This window comes from Chanodichthys erythropterus, chromosome 11 (genome assembly GCF_024489055.1).
Source record: "Chanodichthys erythropterus isolate Z2021 chromosome 11, ASM2448905v1, whole genome shotgun sequence".
Taxonomy (NCBI): domain Eukaryota; kingdom Metazoa; phylum Chordata; class Actinopteri; order Cypriniformes; family Xenocyprididae; genus Chanodichthys; species Chanodichthys erythropterus.
The window spans coordinates 12,383,701-12,397,866 of record NC_090231.1 but is presented as its reverse complement, the minus strand read 5'-3'; the positions used below and the strand labels follow the sequence as shown (position 1 = coordinate 12,397,866).

The window sequence follows — 14,166 nt, the reverse complement described above, 5'->3', positions numbered from 1 at the left end:
CTATTGGTCCAGGGAGATCAGTTGTTCACATTCAGAACAATTGAACACGATAACGGTTATAAATATATCCATAAAATCATTATTTAACATATTTAATTTGATTGCTATACAGTAGATGGAGCAGCAACTACTAGCCTATGATACGTAATTTGTCAGTGATAATGTTTTTGTTTTGACTATGAGGGGTTTTGTGTTTTCCTGAATGGTCTTTGCAGTTCTTATCATTCACAGACAGGAACTTGCAGTAGTAAAATCAAAAAACTAATGAAACATCCACTGAGGAGGGAAGGGAAAGGAGGGAAGATGACACCTACGATTAATGCCACTCTCCTGTGAATTGTGCAGTATGCTCATCATTTAGAGATAAACATCCTAAAACAAGCCATTTTTACTCGACACAAGCCATAAAAATAATAAGCAGATTTCCACGAAAAACACTGCTTTGTTGGTTAAGCCAGAAGAAATACAATAATTTCCCAGAAGTTTATCCAGGCTAAGTGGTGCTTCAGCTGCTGAGTGATTGCTGCCATGTCTTAATGCATTCTCAGGCTATAATGATATATTTAAGAAATATCTCTCTGGTCCTAAACAAGTAAACCCAACAACCTTTCTCTGACTTGCAGCCCTCCGAGATCAACAACGAAACAAAACAATAGTTGTCCTTTTCTCAAAACCAGGAAACAAGAAAATTAAGTCAATAAATTGTGTGCATATGTGTGTGAAGGTCTGTAGAATGTGGGGAAACGGTCCAAAATGGCTAAAATGTTAACCCCTGAGCTATTGCATTTGGTTCTCAGTGTTATTATGCTTATGTAGGAGTGATTTGTGGTGTTGATCAGGAATAAACTGACTGCCACTGCTGCATGTGGCCATCTTTACTACTCTGGGTTCTTAGCCTACACAGTTTGGAAAAGTATGGAATTTGATTTGAGTAATTTCCAGGCCTGGATAAGTTTGGAAAAAAGAAAACGGAGTATGGAAACAAGTTGTGTTTGTCATCATTGACTGAATGAATTCAAGGTGTACATTTTCATTCCGCAAAACTGTTTGTCTTTTCCATAAGTGAGTCTCCTTTGAACTGTACTTTGCTGTTTTGAGATCGTGCAACATCAAACCACATTTACGGTATCAAACTGATGTGTCAGAGGGGAATATACTGTATGCAGTTTATGAAGCGTTTTAGAATCCTTCTCATCATATAAGCATGTGTTAAACCAATGAAAAAAAAAAAAAAAAAAACAGAACAGAGACTGTACTATACCAAGTAGAATGCTGAAAATAATGCTGTAAGAACCATTTATGCTAAATATGGTTTGAAAAATCTACAGAGAGGTTTGCAAATTTGAGTCTGGATAATTATGGGATTTTTAAATTTGTAGGAAGGAATCCTGACTACTGTGATTAACACAGGATTTTTTTTTTTTTTTCAAATATATTTACCGTTTATATTTTTTGATATATAAGAGGGAATACAAATAAATGAAAAAAAAAAAATTGTTCATATATTTGTTTATTCCTAGATAATTAAAATACCCTCTAATTATATATGTAATTCATTTTTCACTAACATATTCATAAATATTAAATATTCATTAATATTAATGATTACAAATATGTATGATATTTTAATATGTATTTTCTATCTCACTGTCAAGAATCTTCGGTCTCTATTGTGAGTCACCACTGATAACATAAATGTGTGTTCTTCTAATTTCACAATGTATTCATTTAGCAGACTTTGTATCCAAAGTAACACTAAAAATAATTTTGTGTAGGATTTACTTTAAAGGTTACACGTCAACGCTTTTCTGCATACAGACGACACCATTGATCCCCATTCATACAAATCTGTGAAAATGACCAAAAAACACTTTATTCTGCTGGCAGACCATTAGATGGCGATGAAACTATAGAGTAAACATGTAATGCGCACATACATGACATCGTCGTTTTCACAGATTCACGTTTTTGTTGTTTACACGGAGACCGTTTTCAAAAGCGTGCAGTTTGAAACCCGTTTTCCAAAGTTTGCGTTTTCGCCGCCAAAGCGCCATTGTCTAGTAAATGAACGGCCAAAACGCATTAACAATTTTCAGTTTTTAGTTTAAAATGGTGTCATGTAAACGGCCCCTAAAACTATTTTACTAAATTTCACAAATAATTACAAAGAAACTGCAACTAAAACATTGAATTAAACGCAGTTTCTTCAAGACTGAAATAATATTTTCCTGTAAGTAAAACATAATGAAAAAAAAAAAGATATATATATATATATTATATTACAGTGAACCTAATAATTATACTGCCAGAAAGAAGCTGTTGCTGGGCTAGTCCTGCTTTATATACTGTACACTGAGGAGCCTAATGGATATTTTTGTCACAGGCTTACATTTCACTTAAGCACTTAAGGACAGACTAAGTTGTTATGTGGGGTGCATGAGGGTCAAACAGTAGTAAGCTTGCAGCTATATAGCAGTCTCAAGCCCTCTGTGATCTGCTTCATTACATCAGATTTATCTGTTAAAATAGAACAAGCTCTGCCGTTGGCTGTGTGTTTCTGTCCAAGATCTCACAGAGACAATAATTACCAGCACATTAAGGAGATGAGTGAGGCTTAGGGAAGTTTAACCTTTGAGCATCAGCCATGAACCAGACTGGCATCACAGCCACATACTGTACAAATACACACAGACAAATACAGTGTTTTCCTTGAGACAGCAGTGGTGATGTGATGTGGTGCTGTGTAAAGTAAAGAAAGATTTGTTTGATTACACAAAGATCATTTCTGTTTAATCATTTAGTCAGAACCTGCATGACGTGGCTTGATCTTTGTAATTGACTAAAGAAAGTATTTAAATGAATAAAATCCCTTATTTTGATTCATTGAACAGAAAGTAGCATTTGATCTCAAAGTACCAGACACCCGCTTGTATAGTAAAGTGGGTTTCACCTGCAAATATTGCTCATATGTGGTGCCAATGGTGAGAAAACAGTTCCTCCAACCTAATTTCTTCTCCCTGTTTGCAGCTGTACAAATACCGAACATGGAATATCTGTTCACAGCGGCGAGTCTGCTTGGTATTTGTTCAATTGAATTTTGCATTAGAAATCCACATGACACCAGGAATGCAGGTGAGTTTCCCAGGACCCTCTTTTTTCATTATATACACTATCGTTCAAAAGTTTGGGGTTGGTCATATTATTTTGTTGTTGTTTTTGAAAGTCTCGCACGCACTCTAAATTAAATCTGTTCATCATATAAAGCGACCATGTCTCTTAAAGGTGATAAAGAGGATCTTTTCTTCGACTGAGAAACCAAAGACTGTTAGTGAGTTTTTGAAATGAGCGCATGCGTAAGAACAGCCCCCCTCCTTTTCGAGGGAACGCCTCCCAAAACTCATGCACGAGTATTGGAACAAGAGTGTTTACCACCGGCATTCGCTGTGTCGTGTTAGTGGATTCATTATGTCGGACTCACCGCAGGTAACTCATAATCTGCAGTTGTTACTCCTGTCTCAGGACAACAACATTGCATGCGGCGCCTGTGGAGTGTGGAAAGTTACTGGAGCGCGCAGCCGCGCTCGTCTCTCACAAGGAACATCACGGCAGTGATTGACAAGCCAGAGGGCCAATATTGATGTTTTTAAGGCCCTACCTCGTGCACAGATGATGTATATTAATATTATTCCTTTCAGTGCACCTAATAAATAGTCTTTTATAAGACAGTTTCAAGTAATATTGCAAAAATGTATAAAACAAAACATCCTCTTTAGCACCTTTAAGAAAATTTGGACTAAACCGCTCAATTCATATGGATAATTTTACAATTTCTTTATGAACATTATGAAGCGTCAAAATGGTAGTTGCGTAGACTGTCAATGGAGGGACTGAAAGTGCTCAGATTTCATTTACAATATCTTTATTTGTGTTTCAAAGATGAACGAAATTCGTATGGGTTTGGAATGGGTTTGGAGTAAACGATGACAATTTTTTTCATTTTTGGGTGAACTCACCGTTTAATATTTTTGTGGAAACCATGACATTTTTTTTCAGGATTCTTTGATAAATAGAAAGTTAAAAAGAACAGCATAAATGTCTTTACTGAAACTTGCTGAATAAAAGTATTTGGTTCTTACTTTCTGACCCCAAACTTTTGCACGCTAATGTATGTTTATGTGACCCATCTGATAAACACTCCTCTAAACATTTTCTTTATATGAAAAAACTGTATTTAACTTTCTTTGTGCACACATGCGGTTCAATATGTGTTTCAGCCACTGAACCAGCATTGTTCTTCGCTGTTTTCAAAACTTTCCACAGTTGATGCTTCTAATGACTGCGGTCTCAATGTTCAGTATGGGGTTAGTCAGGAATATACTGACAAAATAGACAGCTGCAAGTCCAAAACCTTAGTCAAAGGGAAAATATTCAACTGTTTGCATCACTTACCCACTCCCTACCCACAGTGCAATGGTTGTTCAGGGTGCAAATACTTGTGCTTGTTAGTAAATACCCACGGTTTTGATTACCAGTCAATTCTCAGTTTTATGTAAACATCAAAGCATAGATCCTGTGGGTTTTTAAAAAGCCGAATAAAACTTCATTAAAAAGAATATTTAATACGTGACTAGTCGAGTTGTCAATATGTTGATAACTAACACTGATGCATGCAAGTGAGTCAAATAATGAAAAAAATCAGTATGAAAGAAAACAAACATTTAAAGGAATAGGTCAAACCCCAGACTGGATGAATAGCATATGAATGAATCAAAGCAGATGAAAGCAGCAACTGAAATTTCATCCCCAGCGTAATTTGAACAGCAGGGGGTGCAGATTACCGTTGGACAGATTCCCAATCATCATGCCTAGTAATGTCTGTAAAGAATATGGACAGCGAGTAAATGCATTAAAATGTGTAAAAGTAAGTATGGACAACATTCCCTCAGGTCTTTTCGCAGTTGTCAAGCCCATCAACAGGTCAACCCCAGCGGAAAGCATGTATGGAGGTAAGACATATGTCAAAATGTTTAAACAGCCATTCAGTAGACTGGTTTGTTTAGCTTGTTATCCAGTTAGGGGGTTTATGGACGACAACTGGAGGGTCATCTCTAGCCTGACCCTCGCATCTTGTTACGCCGTCATCTCCTTTACTCACCTTTCCTCACTGCCTCAACACAAACACATTCTGTCACTCTGTCTTTATCCCATGTATATTCAAAGAGGCTTTGCATTGCATTCAGAGTAAATATGTGAAATTCCACCCTTCGGTTGCAAACAAAACCTTTTCAGAATCAGCATTTTTCTGTGTTAATGTAATGTGAGGCATTAAAGTACATATGGTATGGCATATGGTTGGTGCGGTAATTATGCACTCATTATGTAATGCAGTAATAGCACCTTGGACTCTTGATATTGGTTTGCAAGGGTTGCGTCACATGTTGGGTTTGTTAGTGGTATCTCCTGGAGCCAAGGAACACGCGGGGCTGTGTAATTGCTGTTGGAGTCACGGTCACTGCCCTTTTTGTCTGTTTACTCTTTGCAAGTGTACCTGTTTTTACCAGTACAGTTTATTCTAAGAGGAATGACGGGTTATATAATATTCAGTTTTTTTGAAATACCAATTGTGTAAAGAAATTATCCATGTGATTTAATTTGCAGCTTTTAGAAGGCATTAATAGAGATTATTTAGCTGAGTTATTCCACACAGGTGTCACGAAAGCAGAATAATACAGAAATGCTGATAATCTGCCAAAAGGAATTAATGAAGAAAGCTTTAGTATCACAAGAAAGAAACCTGGTTGCGTGAAGCTGCTATTTGCAGGATTGTCGTTAATTTATTTGCAGTGGTCAAAGAAAGGCTATACATATAAGTATAGTTATAGTTTTCAATCGTTAAGATAGATTACAAGTTAGTCAGTGAGCTAAATTCGCAGCTTGTCAAGGTAACTTGTTGCAAAGAGGTGACCGTACAAATCTAAAAATGTAAGTAATATCATTATTTATCATTTATTACCGATTTTATATCACAAAAATATCACAATAATTGTTTGTTTTGTTTAGATCATCTTGACGTTTAGTTAATTTGGATTGCGCATGAGGAACATCAACCGATTTCTGACGAATACAAAAGTTGAACAATCTCAGTCGACTGAAAATGACTGACTATTAGAAACGTCATAGAATCATTTGCACACTGTCTGAAATAGAGACTGAAACATTTGCCTATTCTTAATATTATTTAAAAGATATAAAGGGAAAGTGTAAAGACATAACATTGTGTTGACAGAAAGATTGGAGGAAAAGGTTACTGAGCAAGTACGCGGCGTATCTCAATTGTTTACGCAAGTTGAGCTCTAGTGAGAAGACATGATAACACATGCTCGGGTGGCGTGGATAAGGAGCATGCTGAGCCTCAATAACAGTCTTTCCCTTCTTCAACAGCAAAGGAGGCCCCTCTACCCAACTTAGGGGTGGGGGGGGGCAACTACTTTGCTGGAGAGGAAGAAAAACACTGTCGTTTCAACACCACCAGCAGCAGCTGTATTACTAATGCAATGAGAAAGACTGTGGAGGATGTATGGCAAGCCATTTTAACATTTAAGGCCCCGATACACTCACAGAGAAGTTCTTTTTTGTTCTTCACTTAGGGGTAAAATGAAGTTCGAAATACGTGACCAGCGATATACTGTTAGCGAATATTCGATGCCGCCCACAATGTTCAAGCCGCCTTTCCACTGCACACGACAAATGACAGCCGCTGGACCAGAAGTCATTCATTTCCAATGGAGAGAAGTACGGGGGCTGCGTGGAGTTCCGATCATATGCGAATGCGGAAATTTCGGATCCGATTTGAAATATTTGAACTTCGGCGGCTAGACCGTATGCGACCGGCCGACCGGATATGATCCGAAGGTAGAATTACCAATATTTTAACACTTTAATGTTATTCTGTAAACACTATTTCTTTCAAATGGTGGTTATTAATAATTATGTCAAAAAATAAGATATTTTATGATTATTAAATACATTTTTTACGTATTAGCTCTATAAAATCTACTAGTATGTTTTTTTTATTTTAGATATGAAGAGTTTGGTTCCAAAACGCGATAAACGCCATTTTCAAAAAAATTGAGTTTCCGCCAAAATCAGTATTGTATCTGGTCGGTATTGAAAAGTCATTTATTAATTTTGCGCAAAATGCGATATCCGTTGTGTTATTCTGTCATGTTTTCTCCCTTTCTTTCCAAAACGCGACAAACGCCAGTCTCACTTCTCTGCAGAACGCGATATATCCGCTCAACCAATCACAGCGCACCATTCCATGCACTGTAAACAGTAATGGCGGCGCTCTGAATACACCCCGCATCCTTTATCTACTTTGTACTTTGTGATCAACAAAAACAGAAAAATTAATAATTTCGATGAACATTGCTGAACCTGTGGTGCTTTCTGCGGTGGGGAAGAAACGCAAGCCATCGAAATCATTTACGTGAGGAGATTAAGAAGGCGAGGCACTCGAGTCGGGAGGAGGAAAAATGCCGGCTGTTGCTTGTTTCACGACAGCATCAAACTTCTATCACGCTCCCTAAACTGAACTGTTTATTTTAACCATGCGGTGACGCCAGATACGCCTTGATCGGTAATGACAAACAGAGACATAATTCATTTATAAGATTAACAAGATGACTCGTTGAATTCATTTTGGGAGCGATGACTGAATGTATTTTTAGTCAAATGCATGTACATACGATTAGTATTGACAAAGTTCAGAGGCTGTCATATATGTGAATTAACTTACTTTCAATATGAAAAATAACTTTTATATTGATGGATTAATTGCATTTTGAAAAAAAAAAAAAAAATCAAAACAAAAAAACGTGTCATGCATTTATTGCATTTTGGGGAAAAAATAATAAATTTTTATAATAAACCTTTGAAAATCAAAATCTAGATTTGAATTTTTAATGTTTTTATAACCAAAAGATGCTATGTGAAAGTTTGAAACAGAAAAGAGTGGTTTTCATTTTGCCAATTTCTTGGTAAAGAAAACACCTTTTTACTCAAATTAATCAAAATGGATTTATAGCGTTTTGGAACCAAACTCTTCATATATTGAGGGTCATTTGCTTTGTAAGGATATATTACAATCATTAAAATCGTTCAGTTTACCATGGTGGTTGCTGGGTTGGAATAAGCCGAGGGTAACGGTTGCTTCACTACCAATTTCAAAGTTCCGTGCGACTGCCGCTAGGGGGCAAAATGCGACAATCAGATGCAAATGTCGTGTGCAGTGGAAAGGCGGCTTAAGAGCAGCGTTTAGATGAATATGTAAATATGTGCTACGTGCTTTCCTCTCAATAACAAAATAAACAACACACAACAAAATACAGCAAAACAGCAAGGTTTTTTTTTAATAAAGCATAAGAAAAGCAGCTGATCATAGCAAAGTGGATATGGTTGCACGAGCTCTGCAATTCGGCACTCTAGTCAAGTCACATTTATTTGTAAAGCACTTTATATAATTGCTTTAAAATCAAGCAGTTTTACCGTATTAAACATTAAAACCAGTGTTAGTGTCTCGTTTCATCAGAAGTTCTGCTACAAAGCAGCTCTCCAGCGTGTTTATGTGTTCACTCGCCGACGTCTGACCTCGGCATAGCGAACAGGAGAAATGAACCAGGGTTAGGTGTGTTTCCCGAAAGCATCATTAGCCAACTATGGTCGTAAGTCCCATTGAACTCTATCGGTAACGACGAAACTTGCGACCATAGTTCGCTTTGGGAAACGCACCCCAGATAAGGGCTGCGTCCGAAAACATAGGTAGCTTTGCTGCCTCGCTGTCTTATAAGAGAATGACTTGTACGGCAGCGTTTGTACATGAAGGTACCTCACGATTTCGGACAGACTTCTGAGGCAGCGTAACAGTTTAATGATCTACAGCAATATGGCACGAGCTTTGGTGAGAACAAAACAAATATTTAATTACTACAGTAGTAATTTCTCGATAGAAATTATATCAAAATTGAAATATGTTGATCAAAATCATACATTTATACACAAACTGAGCAGCAAATGCAACTTTCGGATGCCATCTTTATTTTTCTAGCTCAACTGTCACAGAATGGAAAGCACAGGATTGTGGGATATCAGCTAAGGATACATCTATGCTTCCTTCAAAAATCGATCAGATGAAGGTATCTCAGGAAACAGGAAGTGAGGCTATCATTGGATTCGGACGTGCCTTGATGCCTTCCTACCTTGAAATGTGTCCTCAGAAAGCAGCATTTTACAGTTTTCGGACGCAGCCAGTATTTCCATGTGAAAGAAGGCAGACACACCTACCAATTACGTAATCGACATGGACCAAGAGTGGTCAAACAAGAGTGTTTACCAGCCGTAGGCAAGCTGTTTCAAACTAACAAAACGACTCCAAACAAACTTTGTGTTGGCCTGATTTTGGTTGGAAATTATGTCACAGCAGTTCGTTATTGGATTTATCGGGGCCTAGTATCTATATTCATTCTACTAGTACTTATTTTTTTAGATAGCTACTAGTATCTATTCCATTAGATACTAGTACTTATTCATTTTCTACTTGTGCTTATTCTTTAGATAGTGTTTATTCTTTACTAGTACCTTTTTAAAGATACTAGTATTTATTTATTAGATACTAGTTCTTATGTATTAGATTCTAGTACTTATTCCAATAGTGTCTAGTATTTAATTACACTTGTTAAGAAAAATTAGAACTAGTACTTATTTTTTAGTAACTGGTAACCTTTTGGACCAAAGAAATCCTGAACTTGAAAGGTACTAGTACTTTTTAAATTTAAGTTTCTGCTTAGTATGCTAATAATAAATAGAATATCAATGAACCAATAAGAGATTAGACAGGAAATGGAAAAAGTGAGATAGCACTAGAGGTGATATGAATTCATTTAATTTTTTTAAGTCATATTATATATATAAATTATATTTTTTATTTATTGTTTTTCCTTGTTGTTTGGCAGTTCTCATGTTTCTTTGATGTTATTGTTCATTCATTAGCATTGTTGTGCGAGTGATTCACCAATGTCAGCAGACAAATTCGCAGTATTCATACCCCCTTAAGAAACGGTGCAGAATGTAAAATCGAAGTAATAATAAGACCATCTCTGGTTTCGCTTCTGTCTGGTAGAAATAACTACTAGTAAACTTAAGAGACACACCGTCCTTAGTGTGTTGCATTTTATTAACACTGTGCTCTAATCTACGATTTCACACGTAGTTACTAAATATTTATTTTATTAGCCAAGCGAAATTGGATGAGCTGACATGCAGGATACAATTAAACGAAGCTTGCCACGTTATCACCTAATTACAACACTTTTTTGCAATCGCTTGATTTTGTATTTCCCAGACTTACTCTTGCATTGAAGTTCCACCATCGCCTGGTACCATTCCTCCTGGTCCGCCTCGTTCTCCGCCGCCACCACGAAACTCTCAGCCCGAGTGTACAGCACTATCATGTATTTATTCTTTGAGTCGGCCCGTTTGTTGATGTTGAAGCACGTCTCCAGCGCCAGAGCCCTTTTGGGCACGGGCGCTTTACCACGAAATTTCTTCTCACTCTCGTAGTATTCGAGTCGGGCCGGGCCGCGCTCTGAAGCCGTCCGTAACACAAAGTACCGCCGGTGCATGGATTTCTGCTTGCGGAGATACCCGCTTTTACGTACGTCCTCGGTGCTGTTCTGCAGATCGGTTTGGTTCTCCATAACTCGCGGGGTCTGTTTCGCTCAACCACGGTGAATAAAAGTTCAGCCCTAAAAGTCGCAAACGACAACAGATGTAACCTCAGTCCACCACCGTTCCTTCAGAAAAGTCATGTGCGCAAAGGACGAGAGAGGTTCCAACAAGCAGTTTCTTTCCAAAAAATAATGTCATCAAACGCTGCGCTTTTCTTGGTCGAGCAGAACGGGTGAGCAGACGAGTCCACGACCGTGCACACGCGGGCACATGTGGTGCGGCGTGCGAGAAATAGCACAACTACTACTATTTAGAAGAAGCTTTGGGAGCGGAATAATCTCATTACTGTAGCATACAGTAGACAGCTCCCTGTCACCCCTCCTCTCCAGTGCAGCGTTCACTGCTACTGTGAAGCTCTGTCACTCATCAGTCTGCTGTAGTTACTGTGTGTGTGTGTGTGTGAGAGAGAGAGAGAGAGAGAGAGAGAGAGAGAGAGAGAGAGAGAGAGAGACAGAGAAAATTAAAAGAATAAAGCTATTTGAATCTTGAGAGCGCGCGCGCGCGCGCAGAGTGGCTGTAGCTGTGTAGAGCACGAGGTTGCGGACCAGAATCGGATTTCATTCGCCTGTGGACTGTCCTGACTCAATACTGCCTTTAACAAATTTTACCAGCTATCCCTTTTTGGCAAACATTTATTCGTTAAAAAAAACTAGTATAATTTTAGTTAAATGATTACATATAGTGAGATCCTTTTCAGTTTCACTAACTATTGATTAGACTCTAATACTTATTCCAGTAGTGATTAGTATGCATTTAAATAAAAATATTAAAGTATATACTAGCAGTTATACCTTTTGTTTCTTATCAATTTTCCCATTAACTAAAACTACTGTTACTCATAACCAGACTTTTGCTGTTGAATTAAATAGTAGTTAAATGGTTAGTTCACCCAAAAATGAAAATTCTGTCGTTTATTACTCATCTTTGTCATTCCACACCCATAAGATGTTTGTTCATCTTCGGAACACAAATTAAGATATTTTTGATAAAATCTGATGGCTCAGTGCGGCCTGCATTGCCAGCGAGATAATTAAGGGTGCGTTCACACTTGTAGTTAGGTTCTTTTGGTTCATTTGGTCCGGACCAAAGAAGAAAAAAAAAAACATTTAGTCCTGGTCCAGTTAGCGTTCACATTGGCAATTTTATCACCGAACCAAAAGATACCGAACCTTAAGGCATAGGGATACATTCAAAACCTGATTGGTCGGATTTTATGACGTATTGCCTATTTTGAGATGGAACTTACCTAACAACCAAAACAATGCTGTTTTCTGAGGTAAATGCACTCGTTGTGTGTGCGTAGCGGTGTGTAGCCTGCATGTGATGGTATTTTGGCCAGCTCGGAACTCGTGAAGAGCTTATAAAATGTGTAAAGTAGTCAAAACACCGGCGGGAATCCCTCCGTCACACACACACACAAATACACACAAATGATCTACTGCATGGAGACGCGCGTCTTATGCCTGTCATGGGCAAACTCGCGACTATAACGAGAAAAACCGACATGCGTGATGATTCTGTCCTTTTTAGGGTCTCGTCTTCCTGTTTTTGGTTCGGTTACATGTCTTTGGTCCGTGTTGCGTTCATATATCATTCGAATCACACCAGAGTTCGTTTGGAAGCGGACCGAGACACATCTTTTCAGCGGTCTCGGTCAGCTTGTTTGGTGCGCACCGGGGTTCGGATGGCAGCGTTCACACATGCTCAAATGAACCGCACTAACCAAGCAACCGCACCAGGGTTCGTTTTAATCGAACCAAACAAGTGTGAACGCACCCTAACACTTTCAGATACCCAGGAAGGTTCATGTGACTATAGTGGTTCAACCTTAATGTTATGAAGCGAAGAGAATACTTTTTGTGCGCCAAAAAAAGAAAAAAAGACTTTATTCAACAATATCACGTGGTGGGCGATTTCAAAACACTGCTTCGAAGCTTTACAAATCATTTGTTTCGAATCAGTGGTTCGGAGCGTGAAAGTCACGTGATTTCGTTACTTCATAAGTGTTTCGAAATTTCAATGGTTCACCACTGGGGGGCGTGACTTTGGCAGTTTGATACATGCTCCGAACCACTGATTCGATACAAAAGATCCGTAAAGCTTCATGATGCATGAAGCTTCATTGAAATCGCCCATCACTACACAGTAAAATCCCCAGAGTTAAATCAACTCTGCTCAGAGTACATATGGTCCCTCTCTAAATAGTGTTAAAGTAGCACTAAAGCAGAGTTAAAGTTAATGAGATAATTAAGCAATTAATAAGGCTGTGACTGAAGTCAGTTGTAGTTCTTGTGTTTCTCTTTTCATCAGTGATTCTGCTTGTTAACAGCAGGTGTTCATCACTAATGCTCAATCATCACTTAATTAATTGTTTAATTATCTCATTAACCTTAACTCTGCTTTAGTGTTATTTTAACACTATTTAGAGAGGGACCATATGTACTCTGATCAGAGTTGATTTAACTCTGGAGATTTTGCTGTGTAGATATTGTTGAATAAAGTGTTTTTTTGTTTGTTTTGTTTTTTGGCACACAAAGTATTCTCATCACTTCATTATATTAAGGTTGAATCACTATAGTCACATGAACTGTTTTAAATATGTCTTTAGTGGCTTTCTGGGCATTTGAAAGTGTTAATTATCTTGCTCTCAATGCAGGCCTCACTGAGCCATCGGATTTTATCAAAAATATCTTAATTTGTGTTCCTGAAGATGAACAAAGGTCTTATAGGTGTGGGGCAACATGAGGGAGAGTAATTAATGACAGAATTTTCATTTTTGGGTGAACTAACCCTTTAAGATTTAATTTAAAATTAAAAAGCAAAATAATATGTACTAGAATCCAATGAATAAGTACTAATTTCCAAGGAAAAAAACATACTAATCACTGTTGGATTATTTACTAGTATTTTTTAAGTTGCTGACATAAATACTTGATAGTTTAAAGGAATGAATGTTAAGTATTATCATTGTCATCATAAATATCTTAATTTATGGCAGATAAATATGAGTGACAATAGAGCAATTGTCCAAAAGACTGATTTCAAAGGCAGGCAGAACTTGAGCTGTTTAATATGTTCAGAAGATGCCAAACATTTTTGGTTTAACTTTCCACCAGGAGAAAAAAAAGGGTTTGTCTATACATTATAAATAAGTCAGTAATGCAGGTGTACATCATAATTTTAATTCTAAAAAAGAAGAAAATATAATCTTAAAATTCTTTATTGAATACTGAGTCGTCATTGAATCGTATTAAAATGGTTTACCTGTGACATCTAGTGGACTAATTGGTCCATTGCATTGTGGACAAGAATTTTAGGATTTTAGGTTTAAAATTTACATGAATAAATGAAAAGGTGATACATTGATATTTTTAGAAGCTG

At 37.5% G+C, this 14,166-nt stretch overlaps 1 protein-coding gene across 1 annotated transcript in view; it reads right to left on the bottom strand.

The window, feature by feature from the left end:
- si:ch73-335l21.1 (insulin receptor substrate 1-B) overlaps window positions 1-11,134 on the bottom strand; it is a 61,356-nt gene extending 50,222 nt beyond the window's left edge. Inside the window, exon 1 of the mRNA XM_067401727.1 lies at window positions 10,406-11,134. Within this exon, the coding sequence (XP_067257828.1) occupies window positions 10,406-10,754 (349 nt within the window). The 5' untranslated portion in view covers window positions 10,755-11,134. The remainder of the gene's footprint in view (window positions 1-10,405) is intronic.
- Window positions 11,135-14,166: the final 3,032 nt, after the last annotated feature.